Source organism: Eschrichtius robustus, chromosome 5 (genome assembly GCF_028021215.1).
Source record: "Eschrichtius robustus isolate mEscRob2 chromosome 5, mEscRob2.pri, whole genome shotgun sequence".
In the NCBI taxonomy this organism is placed as follows: domain Eukaryota; kingdom Metazoa; phylum Chordata; class Mammalia; order Artiodactyla; family Eschrichtiidae; genus Eschrichtius; species Eschrichtius robustus.
Window position 1 is genome coordinate 21,564,494 of NC_090828.1, and position 21,613 is coordinate 21,586,106.

At 40.5% G+C, this 21,613-nt stretch overlaps 1 protein-coding gene across 1 annotated transcript in view; it reads right to left on the reverse strand.

Moving 5' to 3' along the window:
• Positions 1-19,236, reverse strand: part of XRCC5 (X-ray repair cross complementing 5) — a 103,763-nt gene extending 84,527 nt beyond the window's left edge. The window contains exons 1-8 of the mRNA XM_068544506.1: positions 19,099-19,236; positions 14,154-14,267; positions 11,142-11,325; positions 10,182-10,230; positions 9,608-9,730; positions 6,589-6,780; positions 3,672-3,786; positions 2,166-2,304 (exon numbers count right to left, since the gene is read on the reverse strand). Of these exons, the coding sequence (XP_068400607.1) occupies positions 2,166-2,304; positions 3,672-3,786; positions 6,589-6,780; positions 9,608-9,730; positions 10,182-10,230; positions 11,142-11,325; positions 14,154-14,267; positions 19,099-19,119 (937 nt within the window). The 5' untranslated portion in view covers positions 19,120-19,236. The remainder of the gene's footprint in view (positions 1-2,165; positions 2,305-3,671; positions 3,787-6,588; positions 6,781-9,607; positions 9,731-10,181; positions 10,231-11,141; positions 11,326-14,153; positions 14,268-19,098) is intronic.
• Positions 19,237-21,613: the final 2,377 nt, after the last annotated feature.

Here is a 21,613-nt window from a genome sequence, read left to right on the forward strand (position 1 = left end):
ATAAAATATCTAGGAATAAACCTACCTAAGGAGACAAAAGACCTGTATGCAGAAAATTATAAGACACTGATGAAAGAAATTAAAGATGATACAAATAGATGGAGAGATATACCATGTTCCTGGATTGGAAGAATCAACATTGTGAAAATGACTCTACTACCCAAAGCAATCTACAGATTCAGTGCAATCCCTATCAAACTACCACTGGCATTTTTCACAGAACTAGAACAAAAAATTTCACAATTTGTATGGAAACACAAAAGACCCCGAATAGCCAAAGCAATCTTGAGAACGAAAAATGGAGCTGGGGGAATCAGGCTCCCTGACTTCAGACTATATTACAAAGCTTCAGTAATCAAGACAGTTTGGTACTGGCACAAAAACAGAAATATAGATCAATGGAACAGGATAGAAAGCCCGGAGATAAACCCACACACATATGGTCACCTTATCTTTGATAAAGGTGGCAAGCATATACAGTGGAGAAAAGACAGCCTCTTCAATAAGTGGTGCTGGGAAAATTGGACAGGTACATGTAAAAGTATGAAATTAGAACACTCCCTGACACCATGCACAAAAATAAACTCAAAATGGATTAAAGACCTAAGTGTAAGGGCAGACACTATCAAACTCTTAGAGGAAAACATAGGCAGAACACTCTATGACATACATCACAGCAAGATTCTTTTTGACCCAGCTCCCAGAGAAATGGAAATAAGAACACAAATAAACAAATGGGACCTAATGAAGCTTAAAAGCTTTTGCACAGCAAAGGAAACCATAAACAAGACCAAAAGACAACCCTCAGAATGGGAGAAAATATTTGCAAATGAAGCAACTGACAAAGGATTAATCTCCAAGATTTACAAGCAGCTCATGCAGCTCAATAACAAAAAAACCAACAACCCAATCCAAAAATGGGCAGAAGACCTAAATAGACATTTCTCCAAAGAAGATATACAGATGGCCTACAGACACATGAAAGAATGCTCAACATCATTAATCATTAGAGAAATGCAAATCAAAACTACAATGAGATATCATCTCACACCAGTCAGAATGGCCATCATCAAAAAATCTAGAAACAATAAATGCTGGAGAGGGTGTGGAGGAAAGGGAACACTCTTGCACTGTTGGTGGGAATGTAAATTGATACAGCCACTATGGAGAACAGTATGGAGGTTCCTGAAAAAACTACAAATAGAGCTACCATACGACCCAGCAATCCCACTACTGGGCATATACCCTGAGAAAACCATCGGTCAAAAAGAGTCATGTACCAAAATGTTCATTGCAGCTCTATTTACAATAGCCAGGACATGGAAGCAACCTAAATGTCCATCGACAGATGAATGGATAAAGAAGATGTGGCACATATATACAATGGAATATTACTCAGCCATAAAAAGAAATGAAATGGAGGTATTTGTAATGAGGTGGATGGAGTTAGAGTCTGTCATACAGAGTGAAGTAAGTCAGAAAGAGAAAAACAAATACAGTATGCTAACACATATATCCGGAATCTAAGGAAAAAAAAAAAAAAAAAAAAGGCCATGAAGAACCTAGTGGCAAGACGGGAATAAAGACACAGACCTACTAGAGAATGGACTTGAGGATATGGGGAGGGGGTGGGGTGAGATGTGACAGGGTAAGAGAGTGTCATGGACATATATACACTACCAAATGTAAAATAGATAACTAGTGTGGGGCGGCCGCATGGCACAGGGAGATCGGCTCGGTGCTTTGTGACCGCCTGGAGGGGTGGGATGGGGAGGGTGGGGGGGGGGGAGATGCGAGAGGGAGGAGAAATGGGAACATATTGTATGGCTGATTCGCTTTGTTGTGGGGCAGAGGCTAACACACCATTGTGGGGCAATTGTACTTCAATAAAGATGTTTAAAAAAAAAAAAAAAAAAAAAACAAAGCCAAGTATTAAGTCCTGTCACTTGAGACATTTAAAACCCAGAGAGACTGAAAGCCCAAGTATACTCCTGCCTCGGAACCATCCTGCCTGAGACTCAACAGATGACCTAAAGGATCCAGTGTCTCATGATCCCCTCATATAGTTGTGCCTCTAGACAAATAATAATACAAAACCTAGCCTGCCTCCTATCATCTTGAAGAAAATCTTCTAGGCAAAAGTGAAACTCTCACTGGCATAATACCTTGAATAGTATCCTCTTTTGGAACTTCAGTTTCATCATCGTCATTCAAGCAATAAACTGTTTCTTTTTGTATATCTTCTTTTTTTTGAGTTCTTGCATCCACAACTGTCCAACACTTTTTAACTTTCTCTTGTAGAATCTGATTTCCAAAAGAAAAATACAGGGAAAACAAGGAAAGCTATGATTCAGATGGACAAAAGATGAAAACCTAATATACTCTCTGCTTTACAGAAAAAAATCCAGAACAATGACTCCAGCTACATTGGTTTGTTGTCTCTTGCCTACTGTGGAAATTTTAGTTTATTTTATAATTCTTTCTACATTTTATTTTCCCCCAAGGGTAATCCACAGATAAATATGAATATTTGTATATATTCAAACACTTTCTATACAAAACCCTCAGACTGTCTAACAAAAGAGGGCCCTACATTTTGTTACCACAGTTTCCCAACACACAAGAAGGGGGAAAGCAGTCTATCAGTACTCAGAAATCAATAAGGAAATATGAAAAAGAAACTAGGAAAAAAAAAGAAAAAGACTATATTCTCATTCCCAGGGACACTATTCTAGGCCTTGAAGTACCGCCATGGTTTTCATGCATGTAGTGTGTTTTGGAATTAAGTCCTTGAATATTAAAAAAACCACTTGAATATATAAAAAAACATGTTTTTGTATATTTTGTACATTTTATATATTTAAATGTTTTTATATATTTATTTTGTGCATTTAAAGAAAAAAGACAAGGAAGGTCATGCAGAGGCATGGATACAAGACTCATACTCAAACTGGAATTTCATCAAATAATTACCAAAAGCAACTCATTTTTGAAAATATACTGTTATGTACAAATGTACATATGTTACAAAAGGCCATTTCACAGTAACAAGTCAACATCTTTTGATATTTCTTAGATGCTGTTACTTCCAGATCATTAACAACTAAATTAGATGTGACTGAGTTTTCAAAACTCTGAACTGAACTCTGGTGTGTATCTGTATTTCTGCTATAATACCACAATGATACAACTTAATGTATTTCATTTTCTTTCTTTAAAAAAAAAAGAGAAAGGCCTGAAACTCATGATTAACAATCAATTGTCAATGGAGAGAAAGAGAAAAAGGAGGGAATCAACCCCTATTATAGACCATTCCTTTTTTTTTTTTCTTTTTTTTTTTTAAAGTAGTTGCGGCATGCGGGCTTAGTTGCCCCGTGGCATGTGGGATCCTCGTCCCCTGACCAGCGATCGAACCTGTGTCCCCCGCATTGGAAGGCAGATTCTTAACCACTGGACCACCAGGGAAGTCCCTATTATAGACAATTCTTAAAACTTCCTCTGCTAGCATGCCTCTTACATAAAAGCTAAATAGAGATGAAATGAACAGGGAGAGCAGTTAGAGAAGCAGTAATTATGGTTTTGAATAACCCACACACGAATTGTCAGTTCCTTATATAAGCATATTTGTCTGCCTGCTAACATTTCTTTAAAAACGTGTACCTACCACTTACCGATTTATAAGCCACAATCTTTATAGACAAATTGGAGCCAATGGTCAGTTGACAGGGCCAGGGTATGGAACGCCTCTCAATTTTCTTAAAGACACACAGCTGTCTCAGACTCTCACTTAATAAAGAAAAATGTATTATGAAAGCAGCAATTTTAAAATGTTAACCTGTGCTGGATATTGCATTTAGTTGTCTAGAATGAGAAGTGAGATGCTGCTAATCATAAAGAGAGGAACAGCAGGGGATGGCAAGGAAAACTCGTGGCAACCATCAATTGGGAGAGAGCCAGAATACAAATGAGTTGGCTTAGGAGGAAGGAGTTGAATTCCTTTACTGACAGGTGAAAAGGAACATCTTTTCCTTCCCCCTATTCAATCTTTTCTTCAACTTGGCCAGTTGTTCTTAACATTTTTTTTTTCAGGACCAAGGACACTGTGAGGATATGATAAAAGCACATTCATAAATGCGTTTGCACACACCAACTCCCTGAAAACCATGGACCTGAGGATAAAAAGTCCTGCTCTAGGATATCAAAGGGTGGGCCCTATCCTATATCGTCACTGTTCACAACCCTGCAATTCTTTAGCTCATTTCCATTCTCTTAAATAAAAGACATGGTAAGTATATGCACACAGTGGAGAGAGTTAAATAATGACTCTCCACGGGATAAAGGAATTTAGCACTCCACACTCAGTCTTAAAGTAAAGCAGGTAACTCTAGGTTTCTCGCTGCATAGGGAAAGGGAACTGGGAAGTAGCAGACACAATGTAGAGGGCTACTTCATTTGAATACTAGTGAAGATCAGTTCTATTTTCATCTGGTTCCAAATCAAACACAACAGGGAAAATCATAGGAGATAGGTGGAATTTGTGGTATTCACTAAGGATTATCTGACATTATCCAGAGTTATAGACAAAGAGGCCTCAAGAGACTCCAATTTTCAGAAATAATTTACAATGAATAGTAGACATTCTACCTGATACCCTGCTCCAAAGCTTACGGTACACCTTGGCTTTGCATTCATTGAGGAATGAATGGGTCTGAAACCAGGTCTAACCTGTCTCATAGGACATTGCTAGTCTGATTATGAGCCAAGTCTAAAACCATCAAGAGGTTTGGATTCTGTTCCAGGGGAAATTCTGAAGACCAGCCTCTTATATGTAACATCTGAGAACAACTGGATGAGTTCTGCAGTAGGTTTGAACCTCCCCAATTAGAAGTCAAGTTATCTTCCTCTAATGTCTTCTAGATGAGGATAAGTCTAGTCCAGGGCTGTCCTGTACAACTTTGTGCAATGAGGGAAGTGTTCTAACTATGCCTGTCCAATAGGCTACTGAGCTCTTTAACTGTGGCTACTATGACTGAGGGACTAAGTTTTTAATTTTATTTAATTTTAATACATTTAAATAGCCACATGTGGATAATGGCTACTGTATCAGATGGCAAAGTTCTGATCCACACCTTCACGGCAGACCTAAAATCAAAGTAACTTCAGATGGCTAGGACAACACATAGTAATTTCCCTCCTTGCTATGTTACAGGAAAAGAAACTGTTTTAGGTAATTTTATTGGCCTATAATTCTTCTTTACGATATCATGGTGAATATGTTAGCTTCAGACATGTATTCCCACGTTAGAGCAAGCCATATCCAAATTTGAAAGAACAATAATTTAGGAACGCATATTTGCATGTATTACAATTAGAACACATATTATGACAAAGAAACATCACTTTACAGGATTCTTCACTGACTCCTTTTGACAACCCCTTGGGAAATTACAGTTCAATTTCCAAAATTCCCATTTACCTGCAATTTTTCAATAGTATCTATGTTTAGAAAAGCAGGCTGATTGCTTATCAATTATAGCTCACCAGAAATATTTGAAAATTGTGATTGAGAAGAAAAATTAGAGCAGATACACACTACTGCTACTCAAAAAACTCCTAATTGTTGAACCTTTACTTCAACTGAACCTCTACTTCAATTAAGAACTTTTCTTAAAATGCTTGTATTTTGTGTATTTATTAATAAACTGGAATTAATTCTTTAACATTAAGTAGTAGTATCCCTGAAAATTTGAAACTCCACAGCCATACAGTGTGGTATTCTATTGCCACTTTTACCAAATCAGGCCCTTCAAATACACACCGTTCTAGATGCTATGGACCCCTCTCAGGTTCTTTGCTCAAAATAAGTGTATATCCAATTCCTACCAAGAATAATACAGATAAAGAAGATCATCTCTCCCACAGTCTCTAATTGGATGGCCAGAAAAAGCAGCTTGCTTAATTGTTATATGGTACTTCAGGGATTTCACATTTCTTAAATCATTTTGCCTTTACAAAGCCCACATGGAATAAACAGGTTGTAAATTCTTAATATTTGGGGTTTTTGCTTTGTTTTGTTTTGCTTTTGCCTGACCAAACTATTTTGAGACCAAAAGTTTTCTTAAAAAATCTCTATATTATAGTATACTGCCTCCTAAAACCTAAATCAGAGGATTAGAGGATATTGAGTATTATCTCAGATCTGACACCACTTTTTATAATTAAGAATGTTTTTTAGGTGTATGACAAGGAAGGGCCCAAGAAATGTGCCCCGAGCTTGGCATAAAGAAGAAATCTACTACCTCATCTTTTATAATTTGACTTGTTAAATCGTTCGTTATATTTATATATTTCCAAACTCTACCGACATAGTCCTGGAAATAAATAAGAAATCTTGCGCCAACCATGCAAACTTCACAAAAAGGGATTAGGGGCTGGTGCACCATTTCTTTAATAAAAATTGAAATACTAAAGTATAACTGCTAATTCAAAAGTGGTCCAGAAAAGGAAAAGCATTAGGGAGCCATCTGATCAAAAGAAAAATTAATATGCTTACAACTGAAAGTTGTAAACAATGCTTTCATGCCTTACCTGAAGGAATAAATTTCCTCCAGCCCATCTTCACCTTCTAAAGACATCATCACCTTTTTCACCATCCGAATACCTTCTTTTTGCTGCTCACTGATTCCTTTTAGAGGAAAGGAGGGCCCATGATGGTCCGAGAGCAAATTGCCATCTCCTCTGTCCCCAGTTCCATCTTCCTTGCCAACTGGGAAAGGCAAACTATCAGGAAAAGATCAGCAGTATTTAAGAAGACAAGCTCTGAAGCCAAATAATAAACGGGGTTCCAATTCTGTGACTGTCACTCACTAGCTATGAGAAAATGGTCAGTCAGCCTCTCTGAGCTTTACATTTCTCAACCGTCAAATGGCACTATCTACCTTGACCAATATTCTATCAGTTTCAAGAGCTCAAAGTCTCTTTGGTTTGGCTTTTACGGGGGTAATTTATTGGCTTAACATAACAAAATAATTGAAAGGGCAAGGCTGCACATGGCCTTAGGATGACTAGACCCAGAGTCTCAAACACCACAAGGATTCTGTGACCTTCTCACTCTCTATCTCCATATTTCATTTTCATTTGCCTTTATGCTGGCCCTGCTCTTTCAGACTGGCTTCCTCCACATTGTTTCTGAACACTTTCAAGCTCATAATGCCCAACTCCACTACCAAAGAGGGACTGAGGGTTTAACCCTCTACTCTCCAATTCAAAAAACCAGGAATTAGTGGTAGCCTAGGAACCAGATCTAGATGTCAGCTCTCATTCAAGCCATGAGGTTAAAAAGTAGGAAGGAATGCTTCCTAGAAAAAGGCTGGGTGACATTCTAGGCAGACAAAAATAAACAAACAAATGCCCATTAATGATCTCTCAAGATTATTATAAAGATTAATAAGAGAAAGTGTATAAAATACTTAAAACTCAAACAATGTCGTCATCATTATTTCAGATAGAGAATTCCTATACAGAAACCAGTTAATTGCTAGAAATAAGTAAAACCAATTTTGTTCTTGTGTTTCACTCCAGTTGTTTGACTGAAATGAGACTAAAACTAGAGTGGGGTTACCAGTCATGGGAATATTCAATGATCAATATACAAACTGAAAAGTAAACCAACCAAACACATTTTATGATAATATTCTACATGACACTTTATAAATGTTTTCATATAAACAATCTCATTTCGTCCTTATGTGTTAGTTGGATAGAGATTTCTACCTCCATTTTCTGAAAAGAAACGGAAGCTACAGAAATGAAATAATTTGTCCAAAACCAGATAGCTAATAAGGCTAATAAGTGATTGAGCAAAGACTCAGTCATCTGACTGAAAGAGCAAGGTTCTTTCCACTGTAGCATGTCACCCTACTTTGTTCCTGGAAACCCGAACAGTTGAATTCAGCGATCTTTTCAGTTTACTCAAAATTACCTGCTGGTCACCCCATGTGGATTTTTAAGGTGATTCCTTTATCATTTTATTTGTTATCATCAAAACAGAGCTTCATGTTTTCATTTTTTCTATGTATTCTTAGCATGAGAGATGTGCACGTCCTGCATTACATGAAAAAGAGCTTCCAGCGAGCAGGGTACGGCACATCAGGTTTGCACCAGGCTATTGCTGTTTCCAGAGCATCAACCAGGAAGAAGGGATGATTAAGATGAAAATGAAGGGTCAGGAAGGTCCAGTCCAACTAGAACAATCCATCATACATGGGATACACCAAACAATAAGGGCAAAAACTCTAATTTGCCTGCTAGAAGTTTGCAGCAAAGGAAGAAGGGTATTACCCAAGAAAAAAATACAACCAGTCAAATAACAAGTAAGTGGAAGAAAAGGCTATGTTCTGCCTTCAGCTTGCTTTACAGCATTGCTCATACAAAAAAAAGTAGCCCTTTCCAATGACATTGACAGAAGTGCAGTATGTGTCAAGGATGTAAAGGCATCTGAGATTATGAACAGGGAACAGAAACCGAGCTGGGCTTTTGAAGTGCTGAGAAAACCTCAACTCAATAAGAAAAGAAGAGTCACTTAAAAAGCACTTAATTTCTCTGAAGTACTGTCTTATCAAGTATCAGCTTGATGGGTTATTCTGAACTATTTTTCTACAGTTCTACGGAAAGGAGATGCCCCTCAGCAGTCTTAAGAGGTACGTACATGCAAGAGAGGTTCTTAATTCTCCACGGCAGGCCTTTTAAAGAAGCTGTATGCTTACCACTCAGAGCTGGAGGATTCTTGGTAGGGCTCTCAGTCCGAAAAATGAGTGTCCCTAGAAGACTAATAATTCAACATTCTATACTACCACTCTGCTTTTACCAAAAATAGGACAAGAAAAAACAGGTTTCAGATGCAGCAGGAAGGATTAATTGAAAGAACTTTAGGATTAGTGAAAAGAACTTTCTGTTAGGGATATAAGATAAAGTAAGTGCCTGGAGGGGAAATTCAAGTTATTGGGGGAGGAGGGACTCTCTCCCTAACAAATTGTGAAAAATATTTTCCTCCTAAGTTTGTATACCTCATCTGTAAATATGCACGAGCAAATTACATTTTATAAATGTGTGTGTATCCTTTAGATCTGAAAAAGAGTTAAAAATAAGCATATGTGTTTAAAATCGTTCCCAAGTTGACATTCCTCTCTATCCTAAAAACATCTACTGTCTTTAAGACACAGTTCTCTAGGCTGTTTAAGAAAAGACACCACCAATCTGGTAATTGTCTGGGTAAAGTCTTCTATGTAGGCAGGAGATGAACTGAATGTCCTTAAAAGATTCCTCTAATTCCTCAATTCTTTGGGTCCAAGAACAGCACAAGCAAACATCTGCTACTGAGCTAAACTCCCAGGTTTCCCTGTGACTTTCATCCCTTTATCACCCAAACTCAGAAGAGTTCCTGGAACACAAGAGAGTAATCAATGAACGCTGGCTGAAGTCAGTGTTCTGACAGATTCTAACTCATAGCAGAGAGGACTCTTGAGAACCGAGTGCTCTCCGAAGGGGTCCTATCACTGCATTATAAGAGCACAAGATCTGTCTGCAAATATTATTCTTATGGTCTTACAAAAACTGCAGGGAGATGCCAGATTTCTTCAAGTTATGAATTATAATATCCAGCTGATCTCCGCTGAATGGGCTGCTGAGGTCAGTGAACACTTCAATATGCCTCTTCTCAAACTTCTTTCCTCTAGAAGAGAGAGTTAGCATGTTAAGAAATCATTCTCCTGAATTATTTCCTACACATTCAAATGTACTTGGTCACTGAGCAGAAAAAGGGTAAGGAATGAACCTAGCTCCAGCTAACAAAAGTGATTACATTCTAGAAGTCCGTGTGCTGCAGATGCTCAGCTAGGTTCCTACTAAACATATAACCAACCCAGTTGTGACTCACACTTTGAACATCTTAGGCAAAATTTCTGAGCATTATGGAAATATTATGTCTCTGATTTCCTAACTTTAACTTCAGTTAAAGATGTGGTCACTACGATAAAAAAGGATCCCCTTCTAGCCTCCACAGAGGTACGTACAAGCAACTCTCCCAGGTACTACAATTATAGCCTTGCAAGGGTTCATTTTCCAAATGGTCTGATTCCACACAGAAAGTCTCATTTCCAACCCTCTTCAGTTGAGATACTTACACAGTTTCTTGTTGAATCAAATCCATGCACACAATGAGGGCATCCAGAACTCAGCTAGTTAAGGGCAGAAGATAACACCAAACAGTCCCTTTATCCCAAGAACATGCAACTTTTTTCCAGTGAAATCCACAGTGCTGGAAATTGTGGACACTGGGCTGACGGTGTGATGATTTAAAAGTACTCGCCCAAGTGCCCTTCTTCCAAGTCTATTTCACTAACATATATTCACATATGTTATAAATCAAAGTACACTTCCTGAAACATATGAACAGGAAAAATGAAATAAACCAAAAGGTAATCTGACATATTCCGCTCATTTAATGAAAAATTATGATGCCATTTTACAGTATCTAGAACCCATTTTCTGTGACTACAGTCCATTCTTACACATGAAGTGAGCCATAATGTAGCATTTGTAAGTCACTCCCAGCACAGCAGCACCTCCCAGTGACCAGGGATGGCACCACTGTTTAGAAAAATAAGAGGAACCCCTTAAAACCAGGGCACCTGTGGAAGAAATTGTTAGTCTCACAGTTTGGGTATCAGTCTGATTTTTGGCATACAAATATCCTCCATCCAGGAAGGCTAGGAGAATGCTAATGCTATACTCTTCTAAAAATATCTTCTCTACGTCCAAACATTTCCAGCCATTGCCACCACCAAACCCTCTACACATAGTCAACACATATACCCCCTTCTGATACCCCCCAACCTCTCAATGACTCTCAGTGTCACTAGTGCAGAGAAGGAGCAAGTGACTGCAGGGCGTGGAGTCCAGGCACCCAACCCAACCTAGTTAATTTCACATTCAGTCCTAACACACATCACCTCCATGTCCTCAGAGCCAAGAACGTCCATATACTCAGAGCTAGGACTCTTAGAGAACCTCACCAAACTAGATTACAATTCCCCAGATTAAAGGAAATGTCTTAAGAGTCTTCTCTGGCTGAAAAAGGATACAATCAGCTTGTTGAGAACCTGGTTGGATTTTGCTTTCAATGTCCTCCAGCAAGTCAAAATCCGGCAGCATCAGGTGTCTGTGCACTGTGATGTTCTGATACTGGTCCTCACCAGCAAGGGCGTTCTCAGTGCCATCTGTACCGAAAAGGACTAATGCGATTTCATCCTTGCTCTCAGCAAACACCTAGAGAAGCAGGTTAGAAGGCTGAAATCATACAATATCATCTGGAAACCATTAGATATCTAACCTTCAGGGAGCAAGACAACCATACCTCCCTATGGCAGGGCCCTGGGGCCACTGTCAACAATAGAATATTGGGCTAACTGGTCTGTGGGAATGATGGGCAATGATAATTCCTAGGTTCTAAGCAGACATTTTCATTGACTACAGTTTCCATCCTTTCAGCACAATTTGTGGTGGAGGAATGGGAGGGCAGTAACTGCTCTTGATGAGTTTCTTTGATTTGCTTCCACCCAAATCAGACTCTCATTCTCAGTGAAAACTAATTATGTATAATTTGAGAAGATTTTAGTCTGTCTTTCTGGAATGACTATACAAAGTTTAAATTTTCCAGAGATTAAAAATAAATTGCTGATTCATATTCTATATCCCAGCAATTTCATTTACAGGTATATATACTGCAGAGAAGTTCCTGCACATGTACGCAAGGAGACAAGAGACAAGAAAGTTCCAGTTCACCTCAGCACTGTTTATAACAGGGCAAATCTGAAAACTAACTATCCATCACCTGAAGAATGCAAAAGCACACTGCAAAATATTTATACAATGGAATATTACACTCTAGTAAAAAAAAAAAATGAATAAATTTGTACAATGTTTACCAACATGAATAAATCTCAAAAACATAAGATTGAGAAAATTAACTTGTGGAATTATATGTACTGAATAATACTATTACATACACTTTTGAGAGTTTCATACAATACTAAATATTATTTATAAATACACTGAGATCCAAGGTATAAAATATGTACAGTAATAACTATGAAAATTCTGAGGAAAGGAGGGAAAGAAGAGGAAAGAAAAGGGCTGGGAGGGGATACACAAGGGGCTTTAAGTTAACATTTTATTTTTTAAGAAAAAAAAAGAAAAAGAAATCAAACAAATATAGTAAAACTTTAGGGCTTTTGTAGTTCTAGACAATGGGAAAACAGCTTTCCATTATATTAGTCTCTGTGTTTGCTTCTTTTATGAAGCATTCCATAATGAAATATGAAAACAAGAAATAGTATGCGACACAAAAGGCAGTCCTGTTCCCACCTAGTTATTAACAGAAGCCTTCTGTATCAGTAAAAAGAACACTGCATGGGCAGAGGATGGAATTCTGTCTGTTAAATTCCCCAGTCTGTTAACAACTCCAGCTGCAATTGCCAGTTGTACATGGAGGGAAGGTCCCAGGTGCTGGGGCTCAAATATTTCCAGCACACCAGTGGGGCAGGGCAGCTAGAATTCTAGCTGCCTCCTGCACAAGAATGCATCTTAAGGCAAGGTAATCTTGCTCGACAACAAAACCTCAGTCAGGAGAGGGGAGGAAATTTGAATGCAGCATGGGAGCGGCACCAGGTTTGGTCTCCCAGCCTTCCAGATTTCACTCCAACTCCCATGCGAGGGGCAGAGCCAAAAATAAAAACTGAAAGCACTGTTTCCCTTTTTTAAAAAAAATCTATATTACATTAGGGCACAGCAGCACTACTTGAATACAACCAACACAAATTACTATAACCAAGAATGGGGTTAGAAGCATTCTCATCTTCTTTGAGACATTAAGGACTCCAGGTTATCAGAATTCGTAAAAATCTAGGATGACAGGTGGGAAGTAATAGTGCCCAGTAGAAAAGGCGACACCCAGAAAAAACAGCAGACGTGTCCAGAGGAGTAGTGAATGAAGCAGAACTTCATGGACTTCACAAAAGTAGCAGTCAGACCAGGTAGAAAGGGCAGAAATTAATAATAATGGTAGTAGTAGTAATAATGATAATAATAAAAACACATATAGCGTTTACAATACATCAAGTACTAAGTACTTTATCTTAGAGATATTCACGGAGGCACCGTGGTAGAGAGTCTTCAAGACGGCCTCCATCCATTCCTTCTCTCCCTGTATTTGGAGGCTACCCCTTAAAACAACAGGGGACTCTAATTCCCGCCCCCTCCCCACCCCACTGAGTGTGAGATAGCTTAGCGACCTGATTGACTAATAGAAGGCAGTGGAAATGACCTTCTGGGATTTCTAGAGGTAGGTCATAAAAAGCCACATAAGCAGGTGTCTTAGAATGTCCACTCTTGGAACACTCCTTTTTAGAACCAACTGCTATACTGTGAGCATCCCAAGCTACATGGAGAGGCCACACGTAAGGGTTCTGGGGGACAGCCCCAACCGAGCTCACAGCCCCCAGAAGGCATAACTACCAGGCACAGGGGTGAGCCATCTCGGACGTACGTACAGCCCCACTGAGCCTTCAGATGACTCAGCACCAGCCACCACGTGAGTACACCTGCACAGGAGGCCTCAGAGAGAACCACCCAACTCACACGCCCAGTCATCTCACAGAACCATGAGGGGTGATTTTTTTTAATGTCATTTAAGACACTAAGTTTGGGGAGGGTAGTTTGTAACCAGTAAATGATAACTGGAATAGGCACAAAGTAGTTGAAAGACTTATTCAAGACTGCAAGGTTAGTCAGTATCATGGCAGAGCAAGGATTCAAACCCAGGCCATCTGGCTCTACAGATTACACATTTAAACATCACATTGCCTCTTGCTTCTGATAAAAGTTGTAATATCCAGTGGAGGAGCCAAAACGAGAAAAGAAAAACATATCAGGCGCCAGTGGTAGTATATGAGTATTATGTAAGAATAACTCCTCAGATTGCCCAAAACACTGAAGGTGGAAAACATAGAGAGGCTGGTATCTTGCATTATTAAGTGGAAGCAACAAGCAGTTAAACCATGAGTTACATACAAGCTCAAGACCAATCTGAATCTTACCTGTCGCTGCACAAACATGGTCATCACCTTCTTTGCTAGCTCAAATGGGGATTCTTCACCAGGAAAGGAGTTACTCATGGCAAAACGCACATCCATACACAGCACCACAGCTGCCTGGAAAAAAAGTCCCAAAGAACGTGTGAGAAAATGTTATTAATGGTCATTAAAAAAAGAAACAAAAGAGATGTCCTTTACTTATTTCACCCATAGATATTCAGGGTATGCATGATAAAGGGAAGGGAGGTGTTCTACTTAGAGAATGTACATAAGACACATAAGTTTTCACTATGGAGAAACTTTAAATAGTCCTGATATTTCCTGAAAGCTAGAAAGTATCTGCCAGGACAGGAGCACGCTCCAAGTAGCTGCTGCTCCTCTGGCCTGAGCCTGAGCATAAATCCTTGGGGAGGAGATCTGAAAACAACCTGCAGGCTAGAGCTAAGTCCAGCCCAGCTGAGCCCAAAATATTACACATCAAACCAAATGCAACTGATATGCTGACCCACAGTATGAGTACAGATGCTTTTGTTGTAAGCCACTGACTTGAGGTGTAGTTTGTTACAAAGCATTTTGGTGGCAACAGGTGACTGTCACAATCTATATATGCTAAAATGATACAGTCCAATAATTTGAATCAGTTTGTAAACTGGGAATCTAAAATGAAGACTAAGACACCAAATCTATTCTAGTAGGGGACACAGACACATAAATCATACCAGCACAATATTCCATGACCGAGGTATACAGTGGACACTAAGAGAGCACACAGGAGGGGCATCTACCCAAGACTGGTGGAAGGGATAGAGGACAGGTAAGGAGGCAGAAAAAGCCTCCTGGATATGATCCTTGGGTGAACCTTAAAGAATGAGTAGGCAGAATGGGAGAAAATACTTGCAAACGAAGCAACTGATAAAGGATTAACCTCCAAAATATACAAGCAGCTCACAGAGCTCAATATCAAAAATACAAACAACCCAATCCAAAAATGGGCAGAAGACCTAAACAGACATTTCTCCAAAGAAGACATACAGATTGCCAACAAACACATGAAAAGATGTTCAACATCACTAATTATCAGACAAATGCAAATCAAAACCACAATGGCCATTATCAAAAAAATCTACAAACAATAAATGCCGGAGAGGGCGTGGAGAAAAGGGAACCCTCCTGCACTGTTGGTGGGAATGTAAATTGAAAGAGCCACTTTGGAGAACAGTATGGAGTTTCCTTAAAAAAACTAAAAATAGAACTACCATACGACCCAGCAATCCCACCACTGACCAAATACCCTGAGAAAACCATAATTCAAAAAGATACATGTGGGCTTCCCTGGTGGTGCAGTGGTTAAGAATCTGCCTGCCAATGCAGGGGACATGGGTTCAAGCCCTGGTCCAGGAAGATCCCACAAGCCACGGAGCAACTAAGCCTGTGTGCCACAACTACTGAGCCTGCTCTCTAGAGCCTGTGAGCCACAACTACTGAGCCCGCATGCCACAACTACTGAAGCCCTCGTGCCTAGAGCCCGTGCTCTGCAGTAAGAGAAGCCACCGCAACGAGAAGGCTGCGCACCGCAACAAAAGAGTAGCCCCCCCTCGCCACAACTAGAGAAAGCCCGCACACAGCAACGAAGACCCAACACAGCCAAAAATAAATAACTAAATAAATTTATTAAAAAAAAAAAAGTACATGTACCACAATGTTCATTGCAGCACTATTTACAATAGCCAGGACATGGAAGCAGCCTAAGTGTCCATTGACAGATGAATGGATAAAGAAGATGTGGCACGTATATAAAATGGAATATTACTCAGCCATAAAAAGGAACGAAATTGAGTTATTTGTAACGAAGTGGATGGACCTAGAGTCTGTCATACAGAGTGAAGTAAGTCAGAAAGAGAAAAACAAATACCATATGCTAATAACGCACATATATGGAATCTAAAAACGGTACTGATGAACCTAGTGGCAGGGCAGGAATAAAGACGAAGATGTAGAGAATGGACTTGAGGACATGGTCAGGGGGGCGGGGGGGAAGCTGGGATGAAGTGAGAGAGTAGCACTGACATATATACACTACCAAATGTAAAATAGATAGCTAGTGGGAAGCTGCTGCAAAGCACAGGGAGATCAGCTCAATGCTTCGTGACGACCTAGAGGGGTGGGATAGGGAGGGTGGGAGGGAGGCTCAAAAAGGAGGGGATATGGGGATATATGTATACATACAGCTGATTCACTTTGTTGTACAGCAGAAACTAACACAACATGTAAAGCAATTATGCTCCAATAAAGATATATAAAAAAAAGAATGAGTAGGAGTCGGTCATGTGAACAAGGGGAGTTTTAGGCAGAGGAAACCAAATAAATAAAGACACCTGGTCATTGGCTAGTAATCATGTATGTAGGGGACTAAGGAAATAGGGCAAACATAAACTAAAAGTAAAATGGATACATGTAAAGTTCTGTATTTGGCAAGCAAAGTTTAACTGAATTGGGTTGGAGGAGACCTGAACAAATAGCAGCTCACAATTTCAGGGTGGATTATAAAATGACATTATAAAATGTCACCAGTATAACATGGCTACAGGAGTACATTCCCCACACCTACCCCATTCCATCCTCCAAAATATTTTTAGTCCTGTCAATGGTGTAGTAAATTTAAGGAAGGAAGAGACAGGTTTTATGGTTTAAAAAAAAAAAACAACTAAATTAGATCCCAGGAGACCTGGGATCCAGTCCCATCTTTATTACCAAGTAGCTAAATTCTTGGGCATGTCACTTAAATTCACTGTTAATTTGTGGAGGCAGGAAGCAGTTGTTGGACTAGATGAGATCTAAGGTATTTTCCGGAGTTAACATTCTTTGACATTGACTGACAGTCTCACCTGTGCTTTGTACTGATCAGACCACATTTGACAAACGGTGAGCAGTTCTGATCATCACATCTTATGAGAAACACTAATTACAACTGAACATGAAATAAGCAGATTTGAGAAGGATCTGGAGAATACGTGACCTGAGGAACAGGTGGGAAAAACTGGCTATTTGAACCAGACGAGAAGATTTAGAGGAACCTGACTGTCATTCTCAAATAGTTGACAGCTGTGTTATAAAACGATAGCTCCACGAGAGACAATAGGATCAACAGATGGAAGCTATAGAGAGATTGATCTGACACCATATTAAGGGAGAAAAAATAATATTTAGAAGTAATAAATGAAAGAACTACTGTTTTCTGAAGCAATGATCTCCTGACCCTAAAATTGTTTGAAAAACCTAGATGAGCTCCTATCAGGGATGTTATAGATGATCTCTAATTTGGTTACATCTCAGGCAAGGCAAAACATGGAAAGACTTTTTAAGTTTTTTCCCTAGTTTACAAAGAATTAAACATAATGCATTAATATTAAGAGAGTTCTAGATTATAAATAGCATGTTTGGAGAAAGGGTGGTAATAAACTACAAAATTCCTTTGAGAGCAATAAAATTTACATCCCATAGTTTCAATGCTCTGAGCATAAGAACCTTTAAAAAGTTAAGAGTCCCCAAACACGCTGCTGCACCTATTTAATATATGTTCATAAAAGCTACTTTTATGAACAGAAAACTAAATCAGAGGACTAAAGGTCCTTTGCCAGGAATCAGGTATCCAAAAAATGGCATCAAAGGGTTTCACAGTATGGAAGTTCTTATCTGAAAGCAGAAGAATTGTATATGTAATACCTCACGCTCCCTTCTGGTAGCAGTTAAGAAAACCAGGAGAAAGAACTTGAGCAGCATGGTAACCCTTCATTTAAGCACTGAAGCAATACAGGCTATTAGAATTCTGCTGCAAGTTCACCTGCCATAAACTGCTGCTTCAGTACCGCTGAAAGTTTTCAGCAGCTGAAAGGAATAAAGGAAAGGAGGTGAGTGGCATATGTTCATAATCATTTTAATCAGCATTTCCCTACGGGGAGTTGAGGAGACTAGGGATCAGCTGCTCCAACTCCTATCTTGTTTATCTGTATACCAAATGCCTAATAAAGGGCCTAGTTTTGAATAGACGGATGGATAGACCGATGGATGGATGAATGAATGAACAAGTCCTTGGAACACACCTCCCTCTAGAGACCCTTCAGAGACAACTACCACTCTCTGCCTATATTGAAAATGCCATTTTAAAAATTCATCACAATGTTATTAACCTGGGTCACTGAGGGTCATAGATTCCTAGCAAGAGAGACATTCTCCCGGACTCTGAAAGCAGAAAGCCTGTGTTCAAATTCAGATTCTACCACTTGTGGACTGGGTGACCTTGGGCTAATCACTTCACCTTCTTTAGGCCTCGGTTTTCTCACCTGTAAACTGGGGATAAAAGTTTTCAACTCATGGGCTTGTTGTGAAGATTAAATGAGACCGGAATAAAGCGTTAGATCAGTGCCTCACCAGAGTAAGCTTTCGCAATAAATGGGAAATATTAGATTATTATAGAGGTAATAAGACGTTTTACATTTCAAGTTATTTTACTCTCAATCCTTCTCTTAAGTTTTATAAGCCTGTGGGATTGGTTCGTATCGTGGCTAACTTCCATTCTCACAGATTTTTAAAACCCAGATTCAGAAGTAATGGAGGAGTCGGGGGTAGGCTGGGATAGAGAGGTACGGAGGGGAGGTCGGAGGGGGATGGAAAGCAGGATGAGGACCGGTGGAGAGGAAGTGAGAGGATGTAAGGGCTGAGTAGGCGGCGGGGGTGGGGAGTGGGCGAGGCTCAAAGTCCCGCCTGAAGACTCCAAATCGCCAGCTTTTCTCACAGCGCATCCCTCGACCCCGGCCCTACTGATCCAGCCCACCTCCGGGATCTCTCTTCCTCACTCCTTGGCACCGCCGTGATCCCATGATTCCTGCTTCCGAACCACCTTTTCCGAACCCCCGGCACAGGCAAGGCCCAAGCCTACAGATGTTCCTACCTTATTCCCCGACCACGCCATGTTGAGGTTCCGCAAGCGCCTTGGTCGCCTCTTCCGAGCGGGAACCTGCGGCGCCGAAGCTCAGTTCCGCCGGACTCGGAGCTGGAGGGTCGCAGGAAGAGCCGCTTTCCGCGGAGGCTGGAAGGGGCGGGGAAACTGTACGTCGACGCTCTGAGCATGCGCAGATTCCCTGCGTTGCTCCCTTTGTTGAGGAGCTGTGTGGTCTTCGGGCTTCCCAAGTCGCTAGAATTAGGAATCGCTCCTCCGAAAGATTCACTCCCCTTTTCTCACACTGAGAATAATGCTTACAGCGTTTGATGTCAGAGATCTGGAGTTAGATTTCCCTGAATATGAGCATGAATCCAGAAAGTCACTTAACTTCCCTAAAATTCTGTTTCTTCTTCTAAGAATAAAGATAAAGACGACAGATGCGATGACCTTAGAACCAACTCCTGAAGGAAAAGTAGTTTTCCAGGCAATCAAAAGTGGAAAGAGCATTCTTCCTTGGAAAGGAGATGGGATGTAAAAAGGCCTGGAGGCATGAAACACCATCTGCTAATGATCTCCCAATACTTAGAAGCGTCGCTAGCCTGGAAAGGAAGAAGGGAGGTTTAATTCCAGAAGACGAATCTAGGGAGATTTTCTAGAAATGGCAGCTATCAATTTCGGTGCCTGACAATCTCTCCACCCCCTTTCAAAGGAAACTGTCCAGCCTGCAGCCCTTGCCTCTTTGAGGGAGGCAGGTCCAAGTTGAACCTTACACAGAAAAGGCTATTTTCTGTACCAAATGACCCACAAGCTGAGAGCTGACTGGACGAAGGCTCTGGCAACCTACAAAGTGTCTGATAGCCTAGAACATTAAGTCCAATCAGCTTCTGTCCCTCTTGAAAATCAGACCGGGGAAAAGCAGGCCTGCAGCTGGAAAGATGTGGAGAGGCCATGAAGAGGGAGGGGTCTTGAGGGAGCCTAAGTTATAAACACACGGAAGCCAGGAGAGTCAGACACTTTCAGACGGTGTTTCAGAGCCCAGAGGGTTCATCTAGCTTTTGATTCAAGGAGTTCTTTTAAGGCTGAAATATTATTTTTAAAGTATTTTTCATATGACAGGTAAATAGAATTACTGGAGACTCACCGTGGTGAAGGCAATTTCTATGCTTTATGCCCATGATTTTATCTTGTGTTTAGTCTCTATTTCCTTCTCTTTTTTTCTCTTCCTCTTGTACTTTCTCTGTCCCCTCCCCTCTCTCTTTCTCACACTACACACCCTCCAGTACAGGTTTGTTTCCTGGGAAAAATTTTTTAAATTCTAGTGCCTGTGCTTGTTTGCATCTCTCCACTGTCCTTATAGAAGTCTTTAGGATCATACACTTCCAGACAGCTAGGCAGCCATGGTGTTGAGAATGGATATGGACTTCAAGCACTGCTTCTCCTGGCAAAGGGCCTCCATTAATCAAGGGTGAGGGACAAACATTCCCAATGTGACAGTGTAAATGGCGACTCCCTTCTTCCTCCACAACGAAAGGATTCTGACTTTGTTGGTTCCATTTCAACCTGTCAGTTCAGGATCGGTTTAGATTTGTGTGATACAGAATTAGGTGGAAAGGATAAAGAGAAGAGGTGATGGGCTATGGCTAGTAGAGGAGAAGGGGCATTTTGGACAGAAAGAGAAGTGCATGGGAGCCACTGTGGCATATGAGGGAAATGGATGAAATAAGAAAAGGAAAGTGACATCATTATTTTGATGGCCCCCAATAGCCATGCCTCCCAGCATCCACATCCTTATATAGTCCCTTTCCCTTGAATCTGGGCCGGCTTTGGGACCTGCTTAAAATGAGGTAAAATGTGGTGGAAGTGACACTGGGCCAGTTTTGGACCAAAGCTTTCAGAGTACCTGGCAGATTTGGTTTTTGCACTCTAGTGGGAGCCAGATGCCATATATAAAGACTGACTACCATAAGACTACACGCTATGAAAGCCCAACCCAGCCACGTGGGAAGCCACACGGAGGAGCACTATTAGGGGTTATGCGTTTGTGTTCTCTCCAAATTCATATGTTAAAGCCCTAACCCCCAATGTGATGGTATGTGGAAATGGGGCCTCTGGGAGGTAATTAGAGTTAGTAGAGGTCATGAGAGTGGGGCCTTTATGATGGGATTAGTGCCATTATGAAGAGAGTTTCTGTGCTTGCACTGACTCCCCCCTCAGCAACCCCACCAGCCATTTGCACAAAGAAGAGGTCATATGAATATGCAGAAGGCAGCCATCTGAAAACCAAGGGGAGAGCTCTCCTCAGGCTCAACTCAACCGTGCTGGCACCCTGATCTCAAACCTGCAGCCTTCAGAAATATAAGAAAATTAATTTCTGTTGTTTAAGCCACCCAGTCTATGGTATTTGTTATGGCAGCCTTAGCAAACTGATAACCAGCACTGAGCACCAATGCCCCAGGGGCCCACCTAGATGACAGCCAGCACCACTTTGGCAGAAATGCAAGTGAGGCCATCTTGGGAGTAGGTG